Source organism: Convolutriloba macropyga, chromosome 1 (genome assembly GCF_964194025.1).
Source record: "Convolutriloba macropyga chromosome 1, txConMacr16.3, whole genome shotgun sequence".
In the NCBI taxonomy this organism is placed as follows: Eukaryota; Metazoa; Xenacoelomorpha; order Acoela; family Convolutidae; genus Convolutriloba; species Convolutriloba macropyga.
Window position 1 is genome coordinate 76,402,157 of NC_134468.1, and position 26,349 is coordinate 76,428,505.

At 35.6% G+C, this 26,349-nt stretch overlaps 1 protein-coding gene across 3 annotated transcripts in view; it reads right to left on the reverse strand.

The window, feature by feature from the left end:
- Positions 1 to 26,349, reverse strand: part of LOC142342794 (uncharacterized) — a 69,850-nt gene that overhangs the window by 38,294 nt on the left and 5,207 nt on the right. For 2 of the 3 annotated variants that reach the window (XM_075394388.1, XM_075394372.1), the window contains exons 8-15: positions 19,880 to 19,894; positions 18,936 to 19,279; positions 18,330 to 18,661; positions 12,624 to 12,906; positions 8,657 to 8,873; positions 8,092 to 8,148; positions 7,174 to 7,261; positions 6,664 to 6,735 (exon numbers count right to left, since the gene is read on the reverse strand). In XM_075394388.1, coding sequence (XP_075250503.1) covers positions 6,664 to 6,735; positions 7,174 to 7,261; positions 8,092 to 8,148; positions 8,657 to 8,873; positions 12,624 to 12,906; positions 18,330 to 18,661; positions 18,936 to 19,279; positions 19,880 to 19,894 — 1,408 coding nt within the window. The remainder of the gene's footprint in view (positions 1 to 6,663; positions 6,736 to 7,173; positions 7,262 to 8,091; positions 8,149 to 8,656; positions 8,874 to 12,623; positions 12,907 to 18,329; positions 18,662 to 18,935; positions 19,280 to 19,879; positions 19,895 to 26,349) is intronic. The other variant, XM_075394380.1, reaches the window with a different exon arrangement.

A 26,349-nucleotide genomic window follows, 5' to 3' on the forward strand; every position in this document is an offset into this window, starting at 1 on the left:
GACAGCGGCTAATAAAAACTGAGGAATTAGAAAAGAAATGAAGAACAGTCATATTACAGAAATCTCTAAAACTTGAACAAAATTATCCATCAAAAGCCAAAAAGCTACTTCACAGCCATTTCTGTAAGAAAAAACGTTCATCAATTCTTCTGCTCGAGCAATCAATCACCAGACACCTGGAAGAAATGTTGAGCAAAAAAATGAAAACAAGAACGGAAAACACCTTCATTAATTCAGTGAAAAAGGCTTTCACGTTCGTTCACAGTCGCTTTTAGCTACGATATTCATCATTACAGAAAAATTCAACCAAGAAGTCAAACAATGTTCTAAAAAATAACGCAAAAGTTTCACATAAAGAAGACACATTTACAATAATTGCTTAGATTTTGTATTAGAGCAATTAAAAATTTAAAGAACAGACGCCGAGAAAAAATTTGCTACAAAAAAACTTAATTGTCTTGAACAACAACACCTCAACTAATTTCTGATTACAAATGAGATGTGACACCATTAATTTAATATGGTGCCTTGCTACATTGTTGCTGAAAGTACACAGCGATTCTACCGATCTACCTTTTGCAGCAAAATAAAATTAAAGTAAAATATATTTAGATGAAAGGCGATCTCTGCGACGATATAATTGTGAGGCACTCGTAATTGACCATCTACGAGCTACACATAAGAATTAATCAAATTTGTTCTCCAATCAATCAATGGTATAAAACAGCGAGATTTTTCCACGACTTAACTCTTGAGGTGATAAACTGTATAACAAATTGAAGATATATGGGAATCATTTCCACTTATTTAAACAATGGTACCGACACTGAAGTCACAAGGTGAGAGAGGTAAGTCAAACTTGAAAGTCGCGACTTATGTAAAACGAAAAACGTGATCAAAAGGTAAAGCGAATAAAAAAGGAGAGCGCCTATAAATAGCCGTTGAGAGTCTGACGGAGGCTATTAATAAGTACAGCTAATTTGAGCAAGCGAACTCCCCAAATGCGAAATAAATTTGAAAATTCAAAAAGTGCTGAAAAAGCGTGCGACACGGCAAAAATGGTTAAAATAGCTGGAAATGGAATCAAAAACTCTTATTTTCTTCAGATGGTCATAAACTTCCAAATTTAATATCAGCAGTTTAGAATTTTGAGATAAACACCTTTAATTGAAAAATTGGAATATTAACTAAAAAACTACTTTCAGAACCGCAGGTGATCAAAACATTTTGACCTAAACTCTTTGTTCTCACGCATTTCACTTCCTGTCTTAATTACACTCCAACAAAATTACCGATCAAAAAGACGCTCCACCAACACTCCTCCTCTTCGAGTTGTAAAAATTAGGGCGCCTAAAATAGCCGGCTAAGAAGATGAGGGTGGCTATTAAACAGAATTTAATGTTCCAAAAGAAAAAATCGAAGTTAACTTCATAAACCAACTTGCTTCAACTTAAAAACTTTTAAAACATCAATTCTCTTCTCCGATTCGCAAAACCTACGATGAGATCAATAAGCCTCGCTATTTCTTCTCGCCAATTGGAAAGAATTTCACAATTAAGTTTTTGTTCTCCTATTCGCTGCATAAACACCGACATTAATAAGAACCTTCAATATATTCTTGTTAGTTGAAGGTCGGTACTAGCTGTGCGAAGCAGATGCGTGAACTTACCTGTTGTTTTAACACCTAAGCTCAAACAATAGTATCACCTCCTGGTTTTGTGAGAAGTTCTACGTTGAACATTACTTCTTCTATGTCTTTAATTCGCACAACTGAGCTCTGTTCAATTGCAACTAAAAATCTCACAATGAACGTGTTTGCCGAAATGATCCATCAAATGATCTCAAGTAATGCAAAATTCCAGCATTCTCTTGGGAAAGAAATGGTGTAGGAAATACACTCATGAAGACACAAAATTCAAGAAACAGGACTGACAGCGTTTGTAATAGAAATTACTGATTCAAATAAGGGATATCTGAAGAAATGGACATATTAAAAAAAATTCTTTGATGTGATAACCACATTATTCGCAAAAATGGAAAAGTTTGCATCAAAGGCAATATTACAATATTATCTTAGGTCCAGATCAAAATAAACATGACCAACAAGATGATGATAAATTTCGATTGAATCTAATCTATAGTTTGCTTCTTCCAACTGTATTAAATTTTTGAGATCACATTTAGATCATTTTTCTTTCCCGGTGAACAGTTCCTCTTCTTGATTTTTGGAATGAAATATCAGATTCACTATCAACATTTTTAAAAGATGTTTAAAGCAATTTAAAAAATAGGTGAGACGGACGTTGACGCGCTAGACGCACATCGGAATTGAAACAGAAATAGAAAAACCAAGAGAAAAAAAATTGAAAATTTTTCCTAATTTTCGAAAATTGTTCAAATTCAATGTGCAGTTTCAGGTAGATTCTAAAACCTATACTTATTGCTGCTTCTATTCTCTGCTCTCAAATAACCTTCACTTAGAGTGACACAAACTCACCTCAACTCATCTCTTTGAAAAAAGCCAATTTCAGAGTGAGAAAGTCAATTTGAGAGTGAGGTAAGTCAAGTGTGATCAAAAAATTGATCACAGGAATGAACAACAAACTCCCAGCACTAAGAATGAAAAATGACCCCACGCACGGAATTCAGTTGAAAATGCATGAAAGAATGAACAAGAAGCAGATTTGAAGAAAATGTGACGTGATATGGCCGTAACAAAAACCTTCACGAAATTAAAAAATTCAGATAAGGACAACAATAGCCCTAGCTATCGCTTTGCGGCTAATAAGACATGAACCGGTCACCGTCGGAAAAATAGCTCTCTAATTCAGGGGCTGTAGCCTCGATAAATTTTTATGGGTGCAAAAACATCAGCCGACGGTAGGATTCGAACCCCGACCTGAGTTCAATTCCATTGGCACGATCGAGGTATAAACCACTCGCCTATCAGGGACTTGTCATCAAGTCTCTAACAATCGCTTTTGTTTGAACAGCAAACTTTATTTCGGAGTGAGCGCAATTGAAATTGCTCGCAAGTCAAGAAAAGCGAAGTCAATATTAATCTAGAAGAAAAGCAAAACGTTCAAGCAAAAAATATGCACAAAAAAGACATACACGCCTACAATAATTGTTTCTCTTTCTCAAATAAATTCAATTAGATTGAAACACATTCACTTGACCTTATCTCTGAACTCGAGTAAAAAAAGTCAATTTCACAGTGAGGAAATCTTTTTTGAGAGTTAAGTCACGTGTGACCAAAAATTTATCACGCGAATGAACAAAAAATCTCACTGCACTAAGAGCAAAAAATGACGTCACGCACGCACTTCAGTTGAAATTGCATGATCGAATGACCAAAAAGCAGATATTAATTGGCTGAGACGTCGTTTGGTCGTAACAAAAATCTTGAAATAAAAAAAGAAGGCCGGAACAATTCCGGAAGCGACTTGAAGCGTCAGAACTTCACCAGCAAAACCGTAACTACAGCCGAAAACATAATGTTTTGTCTTAAAACAATTATTCTTTACCTCACCAGATTTTAAAAATTGGTAAAAATTTATACCATAACGGGAATAATTTGAGCATTGACATCATTGAAACTATCTAATAAAAAAACAAGTAAATGATTAGAGGTCATATCATAACGAAAAAACTCAAGAAAAAAAATCGAAAAACACATTGACAGAAGAAACTCACTGTGTTATCTTGATACCGCAACCCTTTACTTACTAAAAAGATCTCTAATGTTGAAAATTGGCCAAAATTCATGGAATGGAAAAATATTGATAGGCTCAAAAAAACTAACCGGGATAAAAAATTGTCACGAAGCAACTAATATTTTTCGAAAGAAAACAGAGCTCCACAATTAACTTTGCGACCCAAAAGACTAACATTGCCTTTCTCAAAAAAAACTAAAATTATGACTCGAGAAAACATTTTCTTTTGTCGTCACAGCACTTGAAGATAAATTGAAATAAGAAAATTTCTTTCTTGGAGGTAGCAGATACCATCGCGAAATTTGGATCTATTCTGTTTTGACCCCCCTCCCGCAGCTTAGTGGGTATATCTTGCACGCCCCCAGCCGCACGTGCTATTTTTTACATAGTAGCGTGCTATATAACATAGTTTGTAACTGGGGGCGTAAAACACGGGGTGTGCAAAAACATAATAGATCCCAAAATTTAAATAATCTTGAAAAAACAGAAGGAACAGAGTAACACCCAAAAGCAAAAAATAGTTTATTACGAATTTAGCCAAAAAAAAATTAGCAAAAACTAAATGTCAGCCAAATTTTCTAAAACTAATTCTAGCAAAGCCTAAGTGGTACATTATATATGAAATCAATTGCAAAACAAAAAACTTTGTGAAATTTTTAACGAATGAAAGATCAGTAAAATAAAAACATTCTATGTCTGAGGAGAATGCTAGAATGATAAATGCTAGTATGTATAATACAAAAAAATTACTAAATAAAGAACAAAGAAACAAAGACTATTTCGTAAATTTGGAAAATTAAAAAAAAAAGAAAAATGAATTAGAAAACAAAAGATTTTACATAACATTCATGGCTGAGAAGATTACATGCCCATCTCTTGTCTATATAAAGAAAAGTCAAACAGCTCAAATATTTAAAACAAACATTTTGCAAAAAATATCAAATATTGTTAAAACTACGTTTATGAAAAAAAATTTCACTGAATTTCTAAGACAACGCCAAAAACTAAATCAGTTCTTCTCAACACAAAAACAAAAACCATGCCTGTTCACAAAAAGACTTTCTACTAATTAAAACAAAAAACCAAAAAACAGACAAGTTGGACAAAATCGCAAAAATCGGATTAGTATACGTAAAAATCTTTAAAACAAAATGAATAAGCTATAGAGAAGCGCCTGATGTAATAACTGTAAAGAGGACGTTGCCAAATACACATATTTTCTGGAAAATGTCCTTTCAAAGATTCAAAAATAAAGAAATCAAAGAAAAAATCCAATAATTAAAAAAAATAGAGAAATATGTGCCTATTTTGCACTGAAAACGCATTATTGCGCTCTCAAAAATTTTGTATCAACTTTAAAGATATCAACTTCAACTACATATTAATGCAGAGTTGTTCAAAATTTTTATACAAAAAATCAAATTACAAGCAAAGAAATTGAGTCAAATTGACGAAAAAACGGTCAAAAATAGTTATCTATATGCACCATTCTCTCACTATTCATGATCGCAAATTTTCTCGCTCAGAAAAAATTAGTTCATAAGACAACTTTACTCTCTTCCGCTTTAAGGTCAAAAGGCCATCTGAACGAATAGTACTTTCGGTTAAAAAACCATAAAACCAATACTCCTCTTCGCGTCGTAAAAACCTAGAGAAGGCCAATAATATCCCCATCTATCGCTGTGCGGCTATTAAAAAACAAGCGTGCAAGACTCAAAAGTCAGGTCAAAAAGGAAACAAGATTAACCTGGCTTATGACACTGCAGCAAAAAAATCAATTAAGAAAGCAACGGAAACCGAAGGAAGATATAAATTCTCACGCTTATACATTTTAACTATTGGTCGAGTAAAAGAGGAAACTCTTTTTGATTTTCGTCTAATCCCTTGCTTAATTTTGACAAACTTAAGTTTCTTCTTACCCACAATTTTCAACCACATTTTTTACCACAATAATTTCACCAAATAATGGCCCAAACGATTAACAGAATACACATAATAGAATTTACAGTAATAGGTTTCGGATAATCAAAAAATTGGACTAATACAACTCTCATAAGGCATTAAAATGATGCTGCTAATAATGGGCGACAATGCAAAGAAGAATCAGAAAACTGGCTTGAAAGATTAGAACCTATTAACATTGTACAAATTGCGTCAAAAATAGGTATTAAATACTGATCACATACAGCTCACTCCAAATTATGCAAGTGTATTTACACTTTAGCTTGGAATACGGTTAAAATATAACCAAATAATGTCGGACAAATAGCTTTCAAACAACGGGTCAGCGGTAGGGTTCGTCAGTACCCAGCTGGGTCTTTGGAAGATAGTTTAACTGAAAGAGGAGGGACAGTTAAAATGGGTTCATTAATGGCGGGTTGAAGTTAGCGGATTGGAGTAAAGAGCGCTGGGGGGTCTAAACCGTTAAACAGCTAAACCTACGAATCAAACTCATTACGTAAGAAAAATGAAAACTAACGATAGGTTTCTTTGTTGATCCGACTGAACTTGGTGCAGGGAGGTACAATATGCTCAGCTGACCTTTTTGTTCAGTTAGCTTTGGCCGATAAAAATATTTCGCGAACAAATTTATGATTATCATCATTCGAAAACCCGTCAAGCATAGAATATTTCTACAGGAGAGTTTTCGGCTCCCTTCAGAGTTCAAACTTTTTAGCTATCTAAGAGTGGACTGAGACAAATCCTTTACGCAGGTCGAATCAATAAGAGCGAAGATAAAAACTGTAGTCGCATTTGCTTTATTTGAATTTGCCTAACGTTTTCTGTGCCAGATGTCATCTCCGGTCTAATATTGGATAGTTTTAATGGACAGCTGAAATATCGGACAATTTTATTCGTACCCCTTGTATTATTGGGCACAGACAAGTACGTCCGTAAATTGAAGGATGTTGCACTTCTATTGTGCAGCACAATGAAGATATTTAACCTTTTTGTCTTCTCTGATTGCATGCGAGTGTGGACTAGCTAGGGCACTTTCCAAGTCAGCAGCCGACACACCCTAAAGCAGAGCATCACAACATCAAGAGTGTTCATCAACAATGCTTGATTCTCATATTTGTTCCTTGAATTTTCTCTTCTGTATGGTTACTCGGTGGTTAAAGTCTAGTTTCAGAACTTCATCTGGCTAGAGACTATATTCTACAACACAATTTTATTCAGTACTATTTTAACAAAAAAAGTTTTATCTTTTACTCTAACTGATTTATCCTTTACTCTAATTTTTCAACTCAAACAAACAGCAGCTTACAACAAATCAATATCAGTAATGCTATTTTATTAAAGAACTCATTGTTTAATTTGAGAGTTATACAACTTTTACAGCAAAATTTAACCAATCAGATTTACTCGCGTGAAAGTGAGTAAAATCATCATCTTTTGTCTTGAAATTGATCCTTCAGATTTTGTATAATCATGTTGAAATTAATATTTTATTTACCTGAGTAGATCTACGAGTGCTTCGTTCGAAACGAGCTCTTTGCTTCCTTGTGATTTCCTTCTCTTCACTTTTCGGCAACAGTATTGCACTGAAACATGCATACATATAAACATGGTAAGCAGAAATCTTGAACTCAGAATCTGCAACCGATCTCATTACTAGTCGAACAGTGATAGAAAAGCCTCAAAATCATACGCTAAATATGCTAATTTCAGCTTTAGTGCTGCATTGAAGTAATGCCATTTCAATAGAGTCTGTTCTAGTAATCTAAGGCGCTTTTCGTCCAACATTCAAAGGTCTCGCTATAACATCAACTGAGAGAGACATCAAGAGCGATCAGTATTGTTCGCATGTTCTCAAACAGTTGCACATGGCAAAGGTCAACAAATATGTAACTTGGTACTACATGAACAGTATAGAGGAACATAAGAGATCGAGAGGGTGAGAGAACAGTCAATCAAAAGAGAAAAGGCAGGATTTAATGACATAATAATCAATGTAACATTGATCCGACATCCATCACGACCACTATACGTAGCGGGTACTTGGTGCAGTTGCCAATTGTGTAAGCTATATGTATTGAGACAGACAGTGTATAGAGATACAATATTGAACCTCACCTGTTTTCGGAACTTCTGCAATAAAAAAGAACTTTTACATGTTAAGTTGATTCTGCAATAAGAGCGCGGCTATTGTCCCATAAGTATGTTAAGAAGCCTTTAATTTATAATCATCCAAAAAAAATGTCAACTGCTCATGATAAGCATACCAGCTCTGTAGGTCCAATTTGAGGAAATACTTTCCAAAGCCAATGCGAAGGATTACACTTAAATCATCTCAAATCATCTACCATACTTAAATTGATTGCGAAAGTCAACTTTTTTCTGTTTCAGAATTACAGATGAAATGGGTACTCACTTGGGTGTAACTTGGTCACTCTCCGATTCCTCTACCTTGGAAGTAGGCGGAGTAGCTCTGAAATTGAAAAATTTTGCGAATAAGAGCATGTACATCTACTATACATATATACACTATTAAAACAATTTAAAATGTCATGTTTGAAGCTTGTTGCCAAACATCTAACTGTTATACGAAAGTTCTTCACTAATTACTGCATTTTGAAAGTCCTGGTAACCCTTTTTCGTCAAAGAAACGTCATTTTTTTAGTTACATGTTGGGCTATAACTATATATAGAAGCTCCAAGATCGTCTTATTCCATCTACAGAAGCCCAAGTCTTGCCCCATATCTATTTATTAATACGCCCACCCCCTAAAAAATGTTCGGATCTTTTCCGTTTCTGCCCCCAGTACGTTATGCTCCCCCGGTTATAGCGCACGTGCCAACACATAGTTAAAGCATTATGTAAAAATATGGCACGTGCGTCTGGGGGGTGCAAATAATATGCACCCACTAAGCTGGGGGGGGGGGGGGGGGGGGGCACAAACGGAAAAGATCCAAATTTTCTTTATAGGTCTACTTACTGGGTGGTGTCTGTAATGGTAACAGTGGATACTGCACTGGGTGGCATAGCTTCACTTTCACTCTTCTCAACCTCTTCTTTCTCTTCTACAACTGTATCAGCTGCGGTCTCTTCCACTTTCGCCTCCGTAGGTGGCTTTTCGACCTCCTTCTCCTTAGAGGACTCCTTTTCTTTTCCTTTCTTCACCCTCCATGACGCTGTGCGTTTGAGACCTCCTCCTAAAAGAAACATAACCGACTAAACGTCGGAAGAATTGCTCTCGAACGACTAGTGGGAGCTCTGATCAATTGCAGCCTTTTCCAGTCGGGGGGGGGGGGGGGGGGGGGCTAAATGGGACTAAGAAGTTCAATACTGCGCCTCAAATAACCACATTAGAGGTTAACATACACCACTATTAAGATTTAAAGTTTAAAAAAATGACACCAGTTTCGGCGCACTTTTCATTTGACTTTTAGTATTAAATTGCCGCCAATTGAGTTGAGCTGCTTGAAATTGCGATTGAGATAGAATTTTAGATCACGCGAAATGCAAAAAGTCAAGCGCGTAAAAGTCACTTGAAAATTGTCAAGCGAACATTTTGCATAAAAAAGAGACACACGTTTACAGTAATTGCTATGAACCTCGTTCAAGAGCAATTAAAAATACTAACAAAATGCTACATCTCATTTCTATTTTTGATTTCTTTTTTACGACTCCTTTCATTTTAGATTGCTTTGCTTAGCAACTACTGCCTAAAATTACTTTGAGCAGAATGAGCGAAGAATGAAACTAGCCTAGAGAAGTCAAAAAGATTTCATGCAAAATGCCGAAATTAATATCAATCAAAATAAAAGACAAACAAAACAACTGATATCAGCCACAAAACTCTACGAATTCTATAAATTGAAGATGAAAAAAAACTGCAAAAAAGCTTGAAAGAAGCCAAAATGGTAACTGATGACAATTGAATCTAAAAGCGTAATATTTGCTTCAGATGATCAAAAATTTAAACGCACTATTACTAGAGATTTGATAACTGAGAGAAGCGTCTTTGACTGAAAAGGTTGAATTTTAAACCAAAACATAGCGGCCAAACTTCCGGAAAATAGCCACCGTTGACCCGCTTGACGCACATTGGTTGCGCAAATTTTGCATATTTGATTAGATTCTAAAATAACGCATAATTCAGCTTCCAAACTTAACGGTATAAAGCATCATACCAACTCCAGCAAGCTATCGCTTTAATGAACTTTGATAACCTAATGCACTATGACTTAAAGACCTCGCATAATAAGTTTATCATGTTTCTTTTGATCTTTTAATTTTGTTCACTAAAAAGCAAAATTCAATACGTGAAAGAATTTAAAATGCATTCAATTGAAACAGCGAGTGAGGTAAGTCAAAAGTCAAAGGTGAAAATCGTGACTTATGTAACACGAAAAACGTGATAAAAAGGTAAAGAGAATTAAAAAACACAGCAGGACAAGTCCTGGCGTACAAATAAAAAAATTTTGATCGACTAAACAAAAAACTAGACCTAGAACGGACTATGAGTGAACTCGAAAAACCATTTCTAAAAAATCAGATTAAAGAATGAAAAAAACAAAAAAACCAATGTCAAAATGGCACATGTGAAAAAAATCAATAGCGAGAAAAGGACATGTGCTTGAAACAAGAAACTACGCCTTGAATGAACTATGAATGGAAGGAGAAACCTTTTAAAAAACCGATCCAAAAATTGAACATTTCAATGCAAAGTGAAATTGGCGCATGTGAACAAAAAACCACTAGCGAGACCGTAAATTTTTGTTCAAACACCATTTTCTCACTCTACTTTACAGTAAGAGCAAAAATATTTCACGCCGCAAAACCACTCGCTTTTTCGCTTCACTTCCTGTTCCGGCGTGATCAAAATCACTATTCCGATTTGACTTCAAAAATCATGAAAATGTGTCAACACATCTAAAAAAAGACAACGCCAAAATTCAAATTCTTTATATTGTAAAAAGGAGAGCGCCTAAATAAAAGCCGTTGAGAGGCTGACGGCGTGTAATAAAAACTGTATTGAAAAAAAACGCTCATGAACAAAAAATTTTCTCGCTTAGCGAGTTTTTTGACGCCTGTTCTCGCTATCTCTAACATAGCCGGCAGATTGTCGGAAAATAGCCCCGATAGACGTTTGTGGCCTTCCATGAAATGAAACAACTAAAAGAATAAGATAGACAGAAGATCGACCACCTGTCATTTAATAGACCACCACTTTTTAGGTTAGATTCGGACTCTCATCTTTGATATATACGGTCTATAAGGAAAACCCTAAAATAGTGTTTTCAAGGTTGATATTCGAAATCAAAAACTCAAGACTAATACTCAAGAATGAGGGCATATAAGTTTGGAACTACTTAGATGCACACTATTGATCTTAAACTAGTAAATATTCATAAAATTTAAAGTTCCATAAGTGAGTTCAGAAGTCATTTTTATCAGTGAGGTAAGTCATGCAATTGACCTAAAAGCAGAAAGAACGTCATGTCACGCACACATATTTTAACTGCAAAGCAGTAGAAGTCTGAAGTCATTGAAAAAGTTAATTCTAAAAAGTCAGGTCGTAAGAATCATCGATGAAGAGGATAAATTAAAACATAGCCGGTAGAATACCGGAAAGGACTCGAATCGTCGTGCATCATAATCTCTAACCTAACCTTACCAAAATTAGAACATCAAAATAGACAAGAGAAAAAACAAAAGTAGCACAACAAACCATATTAAAGTGTTTTAAAAATGCCGACAATTTTTTAGGTGCGGTGGCAGCTAGGTGGGGTGGGTGGGCAGATAGGTTGGGGAGGTGGGTAGTGCTAGGGTAGTTGGGCGGGGGTAGCTGGGGGTAGTTAGGTGAAGGGAGGGGGTAGTTTGAGGGGGTAGGGGTAGGTGGGGAAAGTTAGGTGGAGGGAGGGGGTAGGGTAGGTGGGGTAAGTGTGGGCGGGGGGTAGGTAGGTGGTTGGGGGGTAGATAGATTGGAGAGGTGGGTAGTGCTGGGGTAGTTGGGGGGGGGGGTAGGTGGGGGTAGCTAAGTGAAGGGAGGGGGTAGGGGTAGGTGGGGGGTGGTGGGGGGGGGGGGGGTTGTGCGGTGTAGTTTAGATAATTAGGGGTGATTTATATAGGAACAAAAAAACTCAAAATGACCTCTTCACCTTAACATTACCGGCAGTTCCTAATTACTATACATTACAAACGAAGCTACTGTTAAAGTCCAATGTTCGAAAACAGAAGTCAACAATCAAAAACGGAGGTAAATGCTCGAACAGAAAGAAGTCAAAATTCAAGTCATGAACAAACTTGCTTTCTGCTAAAACAAAAATCTGTAGAATCTCAATATTCCTCTTCCAGTCGTAAAATCCTGTAGACTCCTCTTCGAGTTGTAAAAACCACGATGTCCCCATTAATAGCCGCTATCGCTTCGCGGCTATGAAAAAAAAAACGACAGAAAAGCACTCTTCTCTCTGCTCTTCAGCAACTTGACCTAAAAACTTTTTGTTTTCACGCATTTCAATTTCAGTTTCAAATACACTCCAACATTACCGATTATAAAAATACGCTCAACCAACACTTCTCTTGGAGTCGTAAAAAATACAGTACCCCAATACAATTAAAATTGAATTTGGTGATATAGATCATTTAGAAAATACCATTATCACCAAGGATCCGCAAGCTCACTCGAACTCATATACAGCGGACCCTAATAAGAAAAGTAAAATGCTTCAGGACAGAAGAGGAGTTTCTAAAAAAAACGTCGTAGAATCTCTATGAACGTCGTAGAATCTCTATGATGAACGTCGTAGAATCTCTATTTTGGTATCCACAATGTAGTACATCTTAAATCAATCTTGTCCAGATATTTCTTTAAGGGAAAAACTAGACAAGGTTTCAAGGTTCTGAGGTATACGGCCGTTTGATTGCAAAAAGTTATAACATTATAACGATATTTTCACCTGTTGAAGTTTCATCCTCGTTCACGGTAGAAATTGGATCCCTCTTAGCATCTTTGTTTTGTTCATTTTCTTTATTGTTTGTTATGGAATCTGCATCTTCAATACTAAGCAAGTTGACTCCTGTTAGCGGTGGCTTCTTCGGCCGCTCCTCAACCTGTTTGATGACATCTGGCGTTGGGTCCAACTTGTCTGGATTGGAGATTGTCTCAATGCTGTCAGTCTTGACAACTTCCACAATTGGGGGCGGAGGAACAACAACTGCCACTGGCTTCTCTTCTGGTTCCTATAATATATCACACCATAGTTCAGTAAGCTTATATTAAAGCATCATAATGTTCCACTGTTGAAAATGCGTTGCAACCTAGGAGAGAAAACGTTCTTATAAAAAGTTATTTGCTTTATTTATTTGAGCATTGACTAAACAGAAAATAATCATGATCGCTGTTAAGGGATTTAAAACATAACTGTCAGAACAAGGACACTCGGTAATCTCTGTTCGCTCATGCTCCGACCCCTCTCAGCCGCAAAATTTGCTCGACTCTTTACCTTCTAGAGCTAAGACAATTTTTTTGAAGCAAAATATATTTGCAAACTATATGACATCTTAAAAACTAATTACAGAGTCCGGAGATTTTCGACAATTTCTATTGCTAAGTCAAGCAGAAGCAGCGAGAAAGTCAAATTTGAAAGCGACTTGAAAAAATTAAAGGAGGGCTCGCCTAGTACTGAGCCCTGCACGAAGTTCCAATATTAATCTTGGAGGTCACTGTAGTACTATCAGCCCAGAACAATTTAAATTTGCATTGCAATTATGGCAAAAAGTCAGAATTGTTTCATGGATTTTTTTTAAATTTCCTGTTTTCCTATTCTTTCCGTGAATAGTTGTTAAATACAGAATAGTTGCTAAATACAACTGAAACACTATCTACTGTTTGATTAAAAAAATTTCTCGTTTACTCGAAAAGCAGAGGTCATATTCACTTTGAGCCCAACAATGATAAATAATCAATGGACCAAAATTCTAAACATACCCGGCAGATTGCCGGAAAATAGCCGCCGTTGATTCCAATAAGCATGATTGGGATTGAATTAACAGATATTGAAAAAAAAAAGATTTTTGTACAAAAACATTTTTTAAAGTCCAATTTATTTTGATGGCATTTCGTGGTTGAGCATACTTCTGTTTTAGAGAGAGAGAGGCTACAGGGGCTACTAACAATAAGCATTAGAGATGGTAAATAAGACTTATAGGCACGACGTTCAAATAGCGGGCATCTAAAATTGGGTTTTATGAGTTTATCCCGTTTCTATTTCTGACATCCATTTTTGTACTAACTCTGTTCAATTTGAATTGCTTTGCTGAGCAACTGATGTTCAAAATCACTTTTAGCAGAATGAGAGAAGAGAGAAACTAGCCTAGAGAAGTCAAAAAGATTTCACGCAAAATGTTGAAAAGGCGGCAAAATGAGGTAAAGCGAAACATTTTTTTATTCGACGAAAAAAAAAACATAGCAGGACAAGTCCTGAAATAAAATTCAAAGAATTGAATGAAAAACTCAGAAGTACTCTATCTGACCAGCATATCAATTGAACAATGCTAGCCTCGAACAAACACAAACAAAATTATCTCAAAAAATTGAGAAACAAACCATCAAACAAACTAAACAAAAATATACTCATTGCTAAAACTGAAGCTTTTCAATCTAAGGCAAAATTTATTCCCGTTAAAAATACTTATCTAAAAATACGTTTAAAACCAATTTTTGTTTCTGAAACTGGTCCAGTAGTATATCTGCAAGACCTGAAAAAAATTCATTGGCCCTTGAAGATCGATTAACGCGAAAATGACCAAAAAAAATTTCAGACAAAACAAATCAATTGTAAACTATAAAGAAAGGTTGCTAAAAATTATGAAATTAATATCTCCAGAATCACTTCTGTGTATCTAGAGCTATCCAGTAACCAAATTCTAAGCCTTAAAAAATTCATTAGCTCAAAGATCGATAGGCAATAGTTTTTAAAAAAAATTTCAAAATTCAAAAAATAGAAATTCGCTCTGTTAAACTGTTGAAAGCCATTCAATTGCCCCTAAGCAACTATTTAATAACAAACTATCAAACCATAGATGAAGTATCCTGGCTACTGAGGCAAGAACAACTACATAAAATACAAATGTTTTGAGAAAACTTGAAAAAAAATTCAAATTTTATCAAAAAACTTCTAAAAGTCGAAAGGTTAAATTGTTGAAAACAAACCCATTGAAACTAAGAACCATGCAGTAACTTTTTACCAGAACCTGGAAAATGTTTTCTTGCACTTGAGAAAGGACAAACATCGAAAACTGACAAAACAAATTAGGAAAATTTAAAAAAAAATACAGATTTTATCAAAAAAAATGCTTAAATTCGAGACATTAAGATGCTAAAAACCAGCCCGTTGTTACTAGAAACTATGCAGTGCCCTATTATCAAACCATAAAGGAGAATGCCTGGTCCCTTAAGCAGGGAAAACTCAAAACATGACACATTTTCAAGAAAAACCTGAAAAAAATGCGAGTTTTGTCAAAAAAATTACCAAAAATTTGTGCTATTCAAAAAATGAAACCTATTCCATGGCCGCTGAAAATTTTCCAGTTACTTATTATCCAGCCCCTAATGATGTTTTCTGGCCCCTGTGACTCAAAAAACTTGAATAATGACAATAAATATCGAAAAATACGAAAAAAAAAAGCAATTTTTGTCAAAAAATGTTAAAATCCGTGATGGCAAAAAGTTGAAAAACCATTCCATTACTACTAGGAACTATGCAGTATTCTATTATCAAAACTTAGAGGAGGTTTCGTGACACCTAGGGCTGAAAAAACTCAAAAATTAACAAAAATTTTCAAAAAACCTGAAAAAATTGCAAAAATTAGCATCATTTTGCGTGTTTTTGATTGTAGTACCAAAACATTTAGTTCATAAAATGGTCATAACAAGTATTTTTGTCTCGCAAAAAGCCTTCATCAACTTTTAAAAACTTCAACCTAAGACTAAACAAACAAAAAAACTGAAAAAAATCACAAAAAACATGAAAAATGGCGCCATTTTGAGCCCAAAAACTCCTAAAAAATGACCTTTTAACCTTAAATTAAGGCCATAACAGCAGCTGCACCACTCTAAGCACTTGAAAGACTTCTAACGACCACTTTGGGCCTCTAATGGAACTTAATGCCCGCTGGGCTTTACCTGTTTATCCCGTTTTGAAAGATCAAGTTCATTGAAAAATGTGTGAACACATCTTAAAAAAAAAAACACAGCGCACCAATACAATTCAAATTCTTTGAATTGTAAAAAAATAGGAGCGCTATAATAGCCGGCTGAGAAGATGAGGGCGGCTATTAATTAAGCCATTTTAATTGACGAAGTTGAGCGATTGAGTGTTTGAAAAGTATTTCCTATGCTTTAGTAAAAAAAAAAGCTAGTAAGACACAGCAGCTAGTTGACCACAACAGAAGATCAAAAAATTTAACTGACGTTGAACGAGGACAAAAAATGCTTCATTTTTTTCGACTAAACCATTTTTCCCTCTGAATTTTGGTTTTCATTTTTCCTATTACTGTCGTCTATTGTCACATATCAATTTTTCTTCAGGTCGTTTTGCAAATAAAGACGTTCTCGTCTCTTTTCTGACATTAATCAGAAATATTGAATCTAAAGACAAATTTTGAAAAATGAACTCAATCTTTTTTTTTTCAAAATTTCAGCTCGTGTAAGCTCTATGCCTACTCTTACGCTACCCCAATCAGGCACTTAGCCAATTGTATTTATTATGTAAAACTACTGGAGAGGCAAAAATTATGATTAAGAAAGAAATGTGAAACAGCAATATGCAGCTTACTAATATCAGCATATTACGACCACGAGGAAATGTCATCGGTACCAGTAAGAAAATTGTCGGAGAAGTGTTGGACTCAAAAACCTCTCTCAAAATTAGAAAAATACGTAATGAGAAGAAAGGGGCGTCAATTCCAACCCCTTACTGATAATGATAATAGTTTTCAATTGTGTAAATTTGGGTCAAATTGCTTTCAAAAAATTTAACTAAACTTTGATTTCTAAAAGCGCTTACTTTTTTGTTGTGTTGCCCTTGAACTTACTAAAGTCTTCATAAGTCGATAGTGAGTCAAATTTTAATCTAAAGTTCTTCAATTGATAGCTAAAGATAGATATAAATTGCACTTATTGAATTCTTTTGAAATTTTTTTCAGTTAATATTTTGATTTTACTTCAGATCTTTTCTGTCGGTTTCACAGTAAACCGAAACCAATGAATGAACAGAGTTAACACTATTTGTATGACATGCCAAGGTTTTTACCAAAAAATCTGACCGTTTTCGTTTTTTTCTATTTAATGGCTGACCATCAATCTTTTTAGCTTAAGTTCTATGAGTCAACAATAAGGCATAGCTGAATCTGGATTTCCCTTTAAACTAAAGGCTGTTTAAATTCACAATAATTAATTTTATAAAAATAGATTTTTTGTTTGATCTATACTTGGTTTTTTCGTTTTTTTTTCGGTTCTTTTGTTAACATTTGAACTCATCAACTAATTTGATTTCGGATACTTGTAATTGTTCTTCTGAATAGGCATAATTGACACTTATTAATGTGTCCATTTGACCACGAATATTTTTAAATATACACTTCAAAAACAAAAACAGTTTGAAAAAACCGCCGTTAAAATTTATATGGTCAATTCCTTAATTAATCTCCTTAACAAGAGGTCCTCTCTGATAAATACTCATTCCTAGGTGTGTTCTATGGTCTTTATTCCGGGCCTGTTCAGTTTCTTGATTCCGCATAACTCTGTTTATATCAATCAGCAATCAGTTCGCTAGAGCAACCTTTTGACAAGTTCCAAGGGCAAACGCAACTCACTTCAATTGTGACATACCTCGTGATTATATAGCTTGGGTAACCTATTCGAATCTGTTCTGATTTTTTATTCTCAATTAAATTGATGTGAGTACAGAGAATTTAAAGTCAAATTGAGAACTTAAAACCCAATCGAAATTATATAGAGGCAATTTGTTTCTTAAAAGACACAGTTTGAAATTTAGTTTGACAACTGTTAATTTTTTGCTCTAATTTTCTGTTTTTCGGTGAAACTAGTTGTTCACTTGAAAAATTGCTTTGAGAAATTACTTGAGAAATTACATTAGAATTGATTTCGTTTGTCGTTTCGTTTGTTCGAGGGTTCATTCTAGTGAAAAAGAAAATTTATCTCTGGTATGAACCATTTTTTTAAAAGACTGTGCATTTTTAAGAATTTATCAAAGTTTGAATAAAATTCGAATAATTCTATAAGAGGCAGGCTATCTTTGCTTAAATTGGTAGACAACTGAGAAAAGATTGTGGGTGAGCGGCGTCGGAACATTGTGCCATCGCACATTAGCGCGCTTCGTTGTTGCTACAAAATTTGTTTGAGAGAAATTAAAAACCTACATCAGTCATTGTTTGAAATAGACATCCACAGAGAGAGCTGAACACAATAAAACCGGGGCATTGCAGATAAAACTATTAACACCGGAGGAAGACTTGTATAGATTGGGAATAAAATGCAGTGCTGCCCTTCAAATTGAAATAACTCTGCCAGCAAATCTCATCACTATCATGCCATGCATATAAGTGTCCCGCCAGTATAAAAAACTGAGCGAGATTTTTACCTTCGGTCTTCTCGAAACGGTAGTTTTTGGTTGAGGCAAAGGCACTGAATCTGAAGACTGTAAGGCACGATTGAAAGGCATCTGCAACTTGACAGAGGCACCCCTGAGAGGCACGGTCTCTATTCTGTCCACTCTACTCTTCACTTTCGGAGCTTCTTCCACTTTCTCTTCAGCTGGCACAGAAGTCTCACTAGCACTCCGATCTGATTGCTCAAGTTCTTTCACGATTTCATCAAATGCTCCGACACCAGAAATTTTCTCATCATCAGCGGGCTTTCCATCAATCGGTACGGTGACTTCTGAGGACTCAGGCGCGGGTTCTCTAACTGACGCTGAAACAAACATTAAAATCATTTTCTTCATTTATTTTCAAACCATGTGAGCATTTCGAAATTCCATGTTAATCTGACCAAACTCACCAATTACAAATACATTTAAAAAGTCTTGAAACTTCACTGAAAGTCTAGGTTCCGATTTTGCTCTAAAAACTGTCTCAAAATATCTTATCAACGACAAGAATCAGATTTACTATCAGCATATTTATATCTATCCACATTTGACGCAAGAAATCTAGACAAGAAAACAACCATTGTTGCAACAACTTACATGATATAGAACTGATCATACTGCCAGTGTCATCATTATCAGCAGTGATGTCATTTGTAGTCAATTCATCATCACCTTCTTCCGAGGACACAGAAGCAACTTCTGCATCTTTTGTGGTCACTACAAGATTCTCATCATTCGCTAACCCTCTCGAAGGCTCTGGATCTCTGGTCGGGATAATTTCTGAGGGCATGATACGATTGTCATCAGGTGGTGTAACTGGCGTGGGTGGGATTGTCGGCAAGGGATCCGAAGCTTGCTTTCTAATCTCTATCTTCTCAAGTTCCTTGTCCTTTTGCTTCATATTTCCACTGTCAATCATGCTGCTGCGAACGACGGAGCTCCTTAAACCACATCAAACAATCGTTATCATTCTTTCGAAGCATTTGGAATTTTGGCACATGGTTAGGATTCCCGCACCTATATATTTCGATACTACCTATCATTTTTGGTGAATAGACAAAACAGTCCCAGAAAAATAACCGGGGCCAATACAGTTCCAAATAGCTAAAATACTCCTAAAAGATAGTTCAACAAAGGCAGACAAAACAGTCCCAACTAACCATTGGACTAAAATCAGGCACACCAATTAACAACTATTTTGTCTGGCAAGGTTTTGTCCGGATACATTTTCACCAAGTCCCATTAACTATCGTCAAATTTTAGAAAGAAACCCAGTATCTACAAATCTTTGATTTCATTATAGCAGCTGAAATTTCTACCTACAAATAGCCTGAATAAACTATAATCTGCACCAATGCAATGAACTGATACACGCAAACTAAACACAAGTAACGTAAAACGTAGAGATGATGTTTGGTTGGTTGTTTTCCTTGGCCGTGTGAATTTGTTGCCACAACCACGTTAAGTCAATCGATTAGGCTGATGGAATTCATATGGAGTGTTAGGACATGGAGCGAGAGAGAAGAAATGTGGTTAGTTACCTGTCTATTCTGCTGCTGTATAAAGACGCACATGGTCAGTGATTAATGATGCGGTGCTGCATTTAAAATGCTCGTTACGATTCCTTTTCGCTTAAAAGTCGGTAACATAATTCTCGAAATATAAGTTTACGCGCTTAGAATCTCAACTGCATTTCACAAATCACAAAGTATATTGTAAAACTGCCAACACCCACCCAATTCATCAGCTAAAATGTAGGTGTACAGACCCAAGACTGGTCACCAGTCAAATTTTTGACCCAGGTTTTCAAGCTTCAGACGAGGCCTCTAAACATCAGTCTACAGAAGTACCAGCCTTGTGTCTGAACACCTAGGTTTTAGTTTACATTGTGGTCGAATCTACCCAGTTTTACAATCTCTTTACCAATATCAGAGTGCCGTAAAGTTCTGCAAAAGCGGAGATGCCATGCAAAGAGGGAGTTATTTATGTTCAAAATAATGAATCTTGACTCAATTAACTACCAGCGAAATTTGAAGTTGTATCTTGCAGGTCATAAAAGTTTAGTCGAGAGACTTAACAAAGCGGGTTCTCTATTCAAAAACCTTGAGCAACATTAACAAAACAATAAGTTCTCAAATGAATATAGGATACTTTTTAGGTTGGTGCTAGTCAAAGTATTAATAAAAAAGCCATTCTGCTTATCAAAACCGGACTAAGCTCAACAAAATATGTAAGTGATAAACATTAAGCGAGGTAACGCTTTAAGCTTCAGCTTGCAAAAAAATGGCCAAACAAGTGTTCAAAAAAATACAGAGCCTGAAGAAATGAATTTGCAAAACAACAAATAACATCAAACGTAGACCTTTCCATGGATAATCAAATCAAACGAAATCAAAGGAAACGATTAATCGGTAGCAATAAAATCTGAAGTTATTAGGTTTGTACCACCTACTAGTGATGCAGATCTACTGGAGATTGAACGGATTTCTGATATACTAGCCCGGCTATTCGGTTTTGCTTCGAAAAAAGTAACATAGCGGCAACTAACATCACCGGTGACCGATTACGTAAAAAGCGTGCTGTCGAAAAAAACTGACTCCAAATTCTATCCCAATTTTCAAATCAAATTTCTAGCACAAATGTCCTTCAAGTTAAGATTTTTATAATAATATAGTTCGCTTGGCCACGATTCAATCTCAATTATAGTTTACATTCCAGTTTCGTTGTAATAAGTGAGTGCAAAAGTCATTTTGTGTGAGGCAGGACATGTACGGTTTAAAACACAAGTGACCCAAAAACTCATACCAAAAGAGTAAAAAAATTACAGCTGCAGAAGCGTACTAGACAATAAGAATGTCTACCTTTGGAAACTTGGCGCGTGATCCAATGCATGCTACAAAAAAAACAGGAACGACAAAATATAAGAACATAACTTACTAACGTCGCGCAATTTGCTCTCAAACGGCCGGTGAGCGTTTAACATTGTCAATAGCTAGATACCCTCTAGTGAGGCTAGCTTTAGCTTAATCGAAGGGGCGTGAGGTAAACGCAGCGGGGGTGCATCCGGGGGTGCCAATGGGGGGGGGCAACAGTGGGGGGAGGGGGGTCTCTGGCTGCACGGGGCCCTTGCGACCTGAATGCTGTGCAGGGGTGTGGAATAGGGGGCTCAGTAAGGGGGCTGATGTGGGAGGGCAGTGTAGGGGTCAGCCTCTAATAACCGCCTTTTACACCATAAGTATGAGTCTTCAAAACAGTTTCTGTGAATCGCATACTTGGAGTAGCGAGCTGAAGGGCTCTATGAGCATTAACGCCCTCTGGGCGCTATCTGTTAATCCCGTTTTCGAGGAAAAAGTAAAAAGGGTCAACAAATCGCATAAAAACGCAGGACTAATATATGTGCTACAAACTTCGTTTGAGATCAATTAAAAATCCTAAACTACCAGGTGCAGACTGGACTATCAAGTTCAATGGAAGAAAGGCGTTGATAGTCCACAAAATATATAAAATGCATATAGAAAAAACAAAAATCTAAAAAGTCAAAAACAATCAATATGAAATTTAGACCTAATAACAAAATGTTAGATAACGATTCACAGGCTACACAGGGTACGGAACGTTATACAGGCTACACCAAAATGAAGAACGCAACTCAAGACAATGCGAACAAGACAATCCATCGTTAGAAAACATATATTAACTGAAGGGAATCAAGTATTAAAATTAACAATTAACTAGAAAATTAAACCATTAAAAATATTCAATTTTTCCCAGACAGAAAGTTGATTAGAGCCCTATTTACTAAGACCAATCAAAAAGCAACAAAAGACTCGATGTAAACGGCAGAAAATTATTGATAGACTTGGTAAACAAACAATGCCAAGGTCGCTAAAACCGTTAGATTTGAATATAAAACACTAAACTAAAAAATGTCAAATCCGTTAAAAAATGAAATATTAATCGAAGACATTAAACGAATAGATTCATATATATAGCCACATAAACAAATCAATAACATAACCGACTAACGTCGGGCGAATTGCTCTCAAACGACCGGCGAGCGGTTGGCTTTGTCAGTAGCTAGCCAAGTTTTATTGAAGCTAGCGCTAGCTTGACTCGACTCTTAAACTTTTGGTTTTCTAGCTTTGTTAGTAAACAAATCAAATAGAAAACTGATATTTAAAACAATCGCAAATATTGCAAAATTTAAATAAAAAAACTTCCAGATTTTGCAGTGAAAATGTTCAAAATTATTTTTTCTCTCCTGAGTTATGTCAAGTAACCCATCTGCAAGACTAGAAAAAAATCGCTGGCCAGTAATGATAGTTAAACTGAGAAAAGGACAAAAACACTCAAAAATTTTGAAAACAATTGCAAATTTTAACAAAATCTTGCCAAAATTCAACACATTAAAATCTTCAAAACCATTCCGTTGTTTTAAGAGACTATCCAAACTCACTATTTCAAGCTTTAATTAGTTTTAATGGCTCAAAAACATCCATAAACTTGGAACATGATAATAATTTTTGGAAAATTTAAAAAATTATATTTTATCAAAAAAGTGCTAAAGCTGGAGTCATTAAAATATTGATAACAATTCCATGAATCTAGTAACTATCCGACAGCTGTTCATGAAGCTTTGGAGCAGGTCTCTAGGATCCTGGTGCCGGAAAAACATGATTCAAAAAAATTGAAAAAATTGAAAATAATTTAAAAAATTGCTGATCTTAAAATCTTGAAAACCCATCCACTACATCTAGAAGCTATGCAGTAACCTATGCTCAAACTCTAGAGGAGGTTTTGTATTTATGTGGCTGTTGAGGTTGGAGAAACCAAGAAAATGACAAAAAATTTCAAAAAACTTGAAAATTAGAAGTTGAAAAAAAAAACTGCTAAAATTTGTGATAAAAGTATCAACTTATCCATGACCAACATACATTTTTCAGTAACTCATTATCAAACCCTAACGGAAAATTTTTGTTAGGCTAAAAACCTGAATAAATGACAATAATGGCAAATAAACTGACAATAGCGATAATAAACTGACAATAAATTCAAAAATTTGCAAGTTTTGTAAAAAAAATGCTGAAATACGTGGTGCTGAAATCTGGAAACACATTTCATTACATATAGAAGTTATACAGTAACTATTTTTGAACCCTAGAGGAGGTTTCTCGAGTCTTGAGGCTGGAGAAACCTAAAAACCAACAAAAACCTGAAAAAATAGCAAAATTTATCAAAAAAAAATGATAAAAAATGTCATATTAAAAAACTGAAAGCTATTCCATTGCAAATAAAATTGTTTGATAACTTAACTTATTATCAAATCTCTAAGGACGTTTTCTGGCCCCTGCTTCCGGAAAGAAGTGGATAATAAAATATAAATTTCGAAAAAATTTGCACGTTTTGTCAAAAAAAAAGGCTAAAATTCGGGATGTTAAAATGTTGAAACCATTCCACTACCACTAGAAACTATGCAGTAACGTAATATAAAACGCTTGAGGAGGTTTCTTGACACCTAGGGCTGAAAAAAACGCAAAAAATGACAAAAATTTTTAAAAAACTTGAAAAAATTTGTGAAAATTAGTATAAAATTCCGTGTTTTTAGCGATCGGTTGTTCGTCAGTAGCCACGGCAGGCGCGGGGGCGGGGGGGGGGGGTGTACACCGGGGATCTGATGGCGAGGGGGGCGTGCAACAGTGGGCTGAGGGCAACAGCGCCGTGGGGGGGGGTGGGGGCAATAGGGGGGGGGGGGGTCAACAGTGGGGGTGTCGTCAACCTCTAAGAACAGCCCTTCACAACATAAGTATTAAGTCTCCCAAACAGTTTGAGCTGAAACAGAGCTGAAAGGCTCTAAGAGCACTTAATGCCCGCTGGGCGCTACCTATTTATCCCGTTTTTGAGGACGAAAAGTCAAAAGCGTCAGACGAAAAATCGGTCAAGCGAAAAAACGCATAAAAAAAGACCGACAGGACTAATATAATTGCTACAAACTTCGTTTGAGAGCAATTAAAAATGACTAAATGACAGCACAATAAAAAAAATAAGAACGAGAAAGTCAAAAAATTTCAAATATTACAAAAAAGTGCCATGGAAAGAAAAATTTAAATCAATAAAAGGATGAGCAAAATTATATCTAGCTGCCATTAGGAACTGTCATTACTAAGACTAGGTGACATGACAACAAACGGAAATACAAATCCGACTGAAACTCCAAAAATATTAAAATACATATCATTTCAAAAGCATTCGTGAAAACAGATGTTAAAAATGAGCATTGATTCAAACACTATTTTCTCTCTTTCACGCTCTACAATTCACGCTTAGCGTTATTCCCTTTTAGCTCTTTCAAGTACTTCTGCATAAAAAAACAGACCGACGATTTGATTTCACTTATCACTGACCAAAAAAGTGTGCACAGATCTTTAAAAACCAAAGCAGGATGAAATCCGGAAACAAATTGAAGTAGGAAAAATACCACATTACCTGATTACAACCGCTTTTACAAAAACACAGATCACAGACAGTATACACAATGAGTTCATCACGGCAACCCTTTCATCACATACCGAAATATAAAACGACCAAACTTCCCAAAGAAACATTCCATAGTAGTTAAAGTAAACTTTGAAAATGATCTTAGTCAAGCATCGGCTGTAGAACCCTACAGATAAGTCAAATTTCATAACCTAAAGCCGGTTTACGGTACTAACTTCAATCCATTCTCGCATCGAAGATTAATCAATAAAAAATAGAAAAAATGTAAAATTCGCAATCTTTAGTTTTGAGCTCACACAGGTGTGCAACGCATGATAATGCTAACCAAAGCAAAAGATGATGTTAACTTAATCTAGAGCAAGAAAATGTTAACTGGAAAAAAGGAAGAACAAAGACAAATTCATTATTTCTCCAGATTTAAATCAGAGTAACATAGTCGGCAGATTGCCGGAATAGCTGCGAAATAGAGTTGCGTGCCGTAAAATACAGATTGAAAAAGATACAGAAGTGAGTTGATAATAGTTATCGCCGCCGCCTATAAAACTTACAAGTTTATTTCAAAGGTTGTTTTTGGGTGCAAAAAAAGTTTCACTGTCGCGTCTCGAACCGGCGATCTCCGGATTAACAGCCAGTCGCCTTAACCACTTGGCTGTCGGACCATACAATCTGTTTTCTTACAATCAACTTTGTTTTAGGAACAGCAATTTAGGTCACGCAGAAAGCGCGAAATCAAGCGCGAAAAAGCCATTTAAGCAGTGACGAGACAGAATGTTCTAGAACAAATGTAAAACGAAAATGAAGCGTCAGACGACGAAACAAAAAAAAACCAAGAGCACCGCAATATAGCTACGCTCAGCTTACAGCTTCGCAGCTATAAAAAAAAACATTGTCTTAGCTCTCTCAACAAAGCTCCTTCAAGAGAAATTACCAATTCCGGTGCAAAAAGCTTTCCTTTCGTTTAATGCTCCAGAGTAGGCTTTGATCCACATACAGCAAATATCAAAAAAACCATAAAAAAGCATAACGCACAAAATTTGCCAAAAATTGATTATAAAAACGCGTCAAACTCAGCATTGTAGTCGAAAAAGCATCTAGGTCTTCTAAAAAAAGTCATGAAACTTTTTCATGCAGCCTACTGAAACAATTTCGGTAGGGATTATTGAGCTAAAACAAAAAAACTATCTGAGTTTTAAATAAAATTTCTCGCTAAGCGGAAACTTATTTACCCCTATTTTTTAAACTCGATTTTTTAAACCTATTTTTCAAAACCTATTTTTCCTCTACACCTATTTTCTTATAGACCACGCTCTCTTCTCTTCAATTTCGGTCGACAATTTGACCCAAAAACAATTTGACCCAATTGCAGCTCTTAAATAAACTTTAGAGTGACACATGCTCCATTGACCTCCTCTCTTTGCATTTAACAGAAAAAAAGTCAATTCGAGAGAGCGGAATTCATGTTTGAGAGAGGTTAAGTGAGGTGTGACCAAAAACTTTGTCACTCGAATTAACAAAA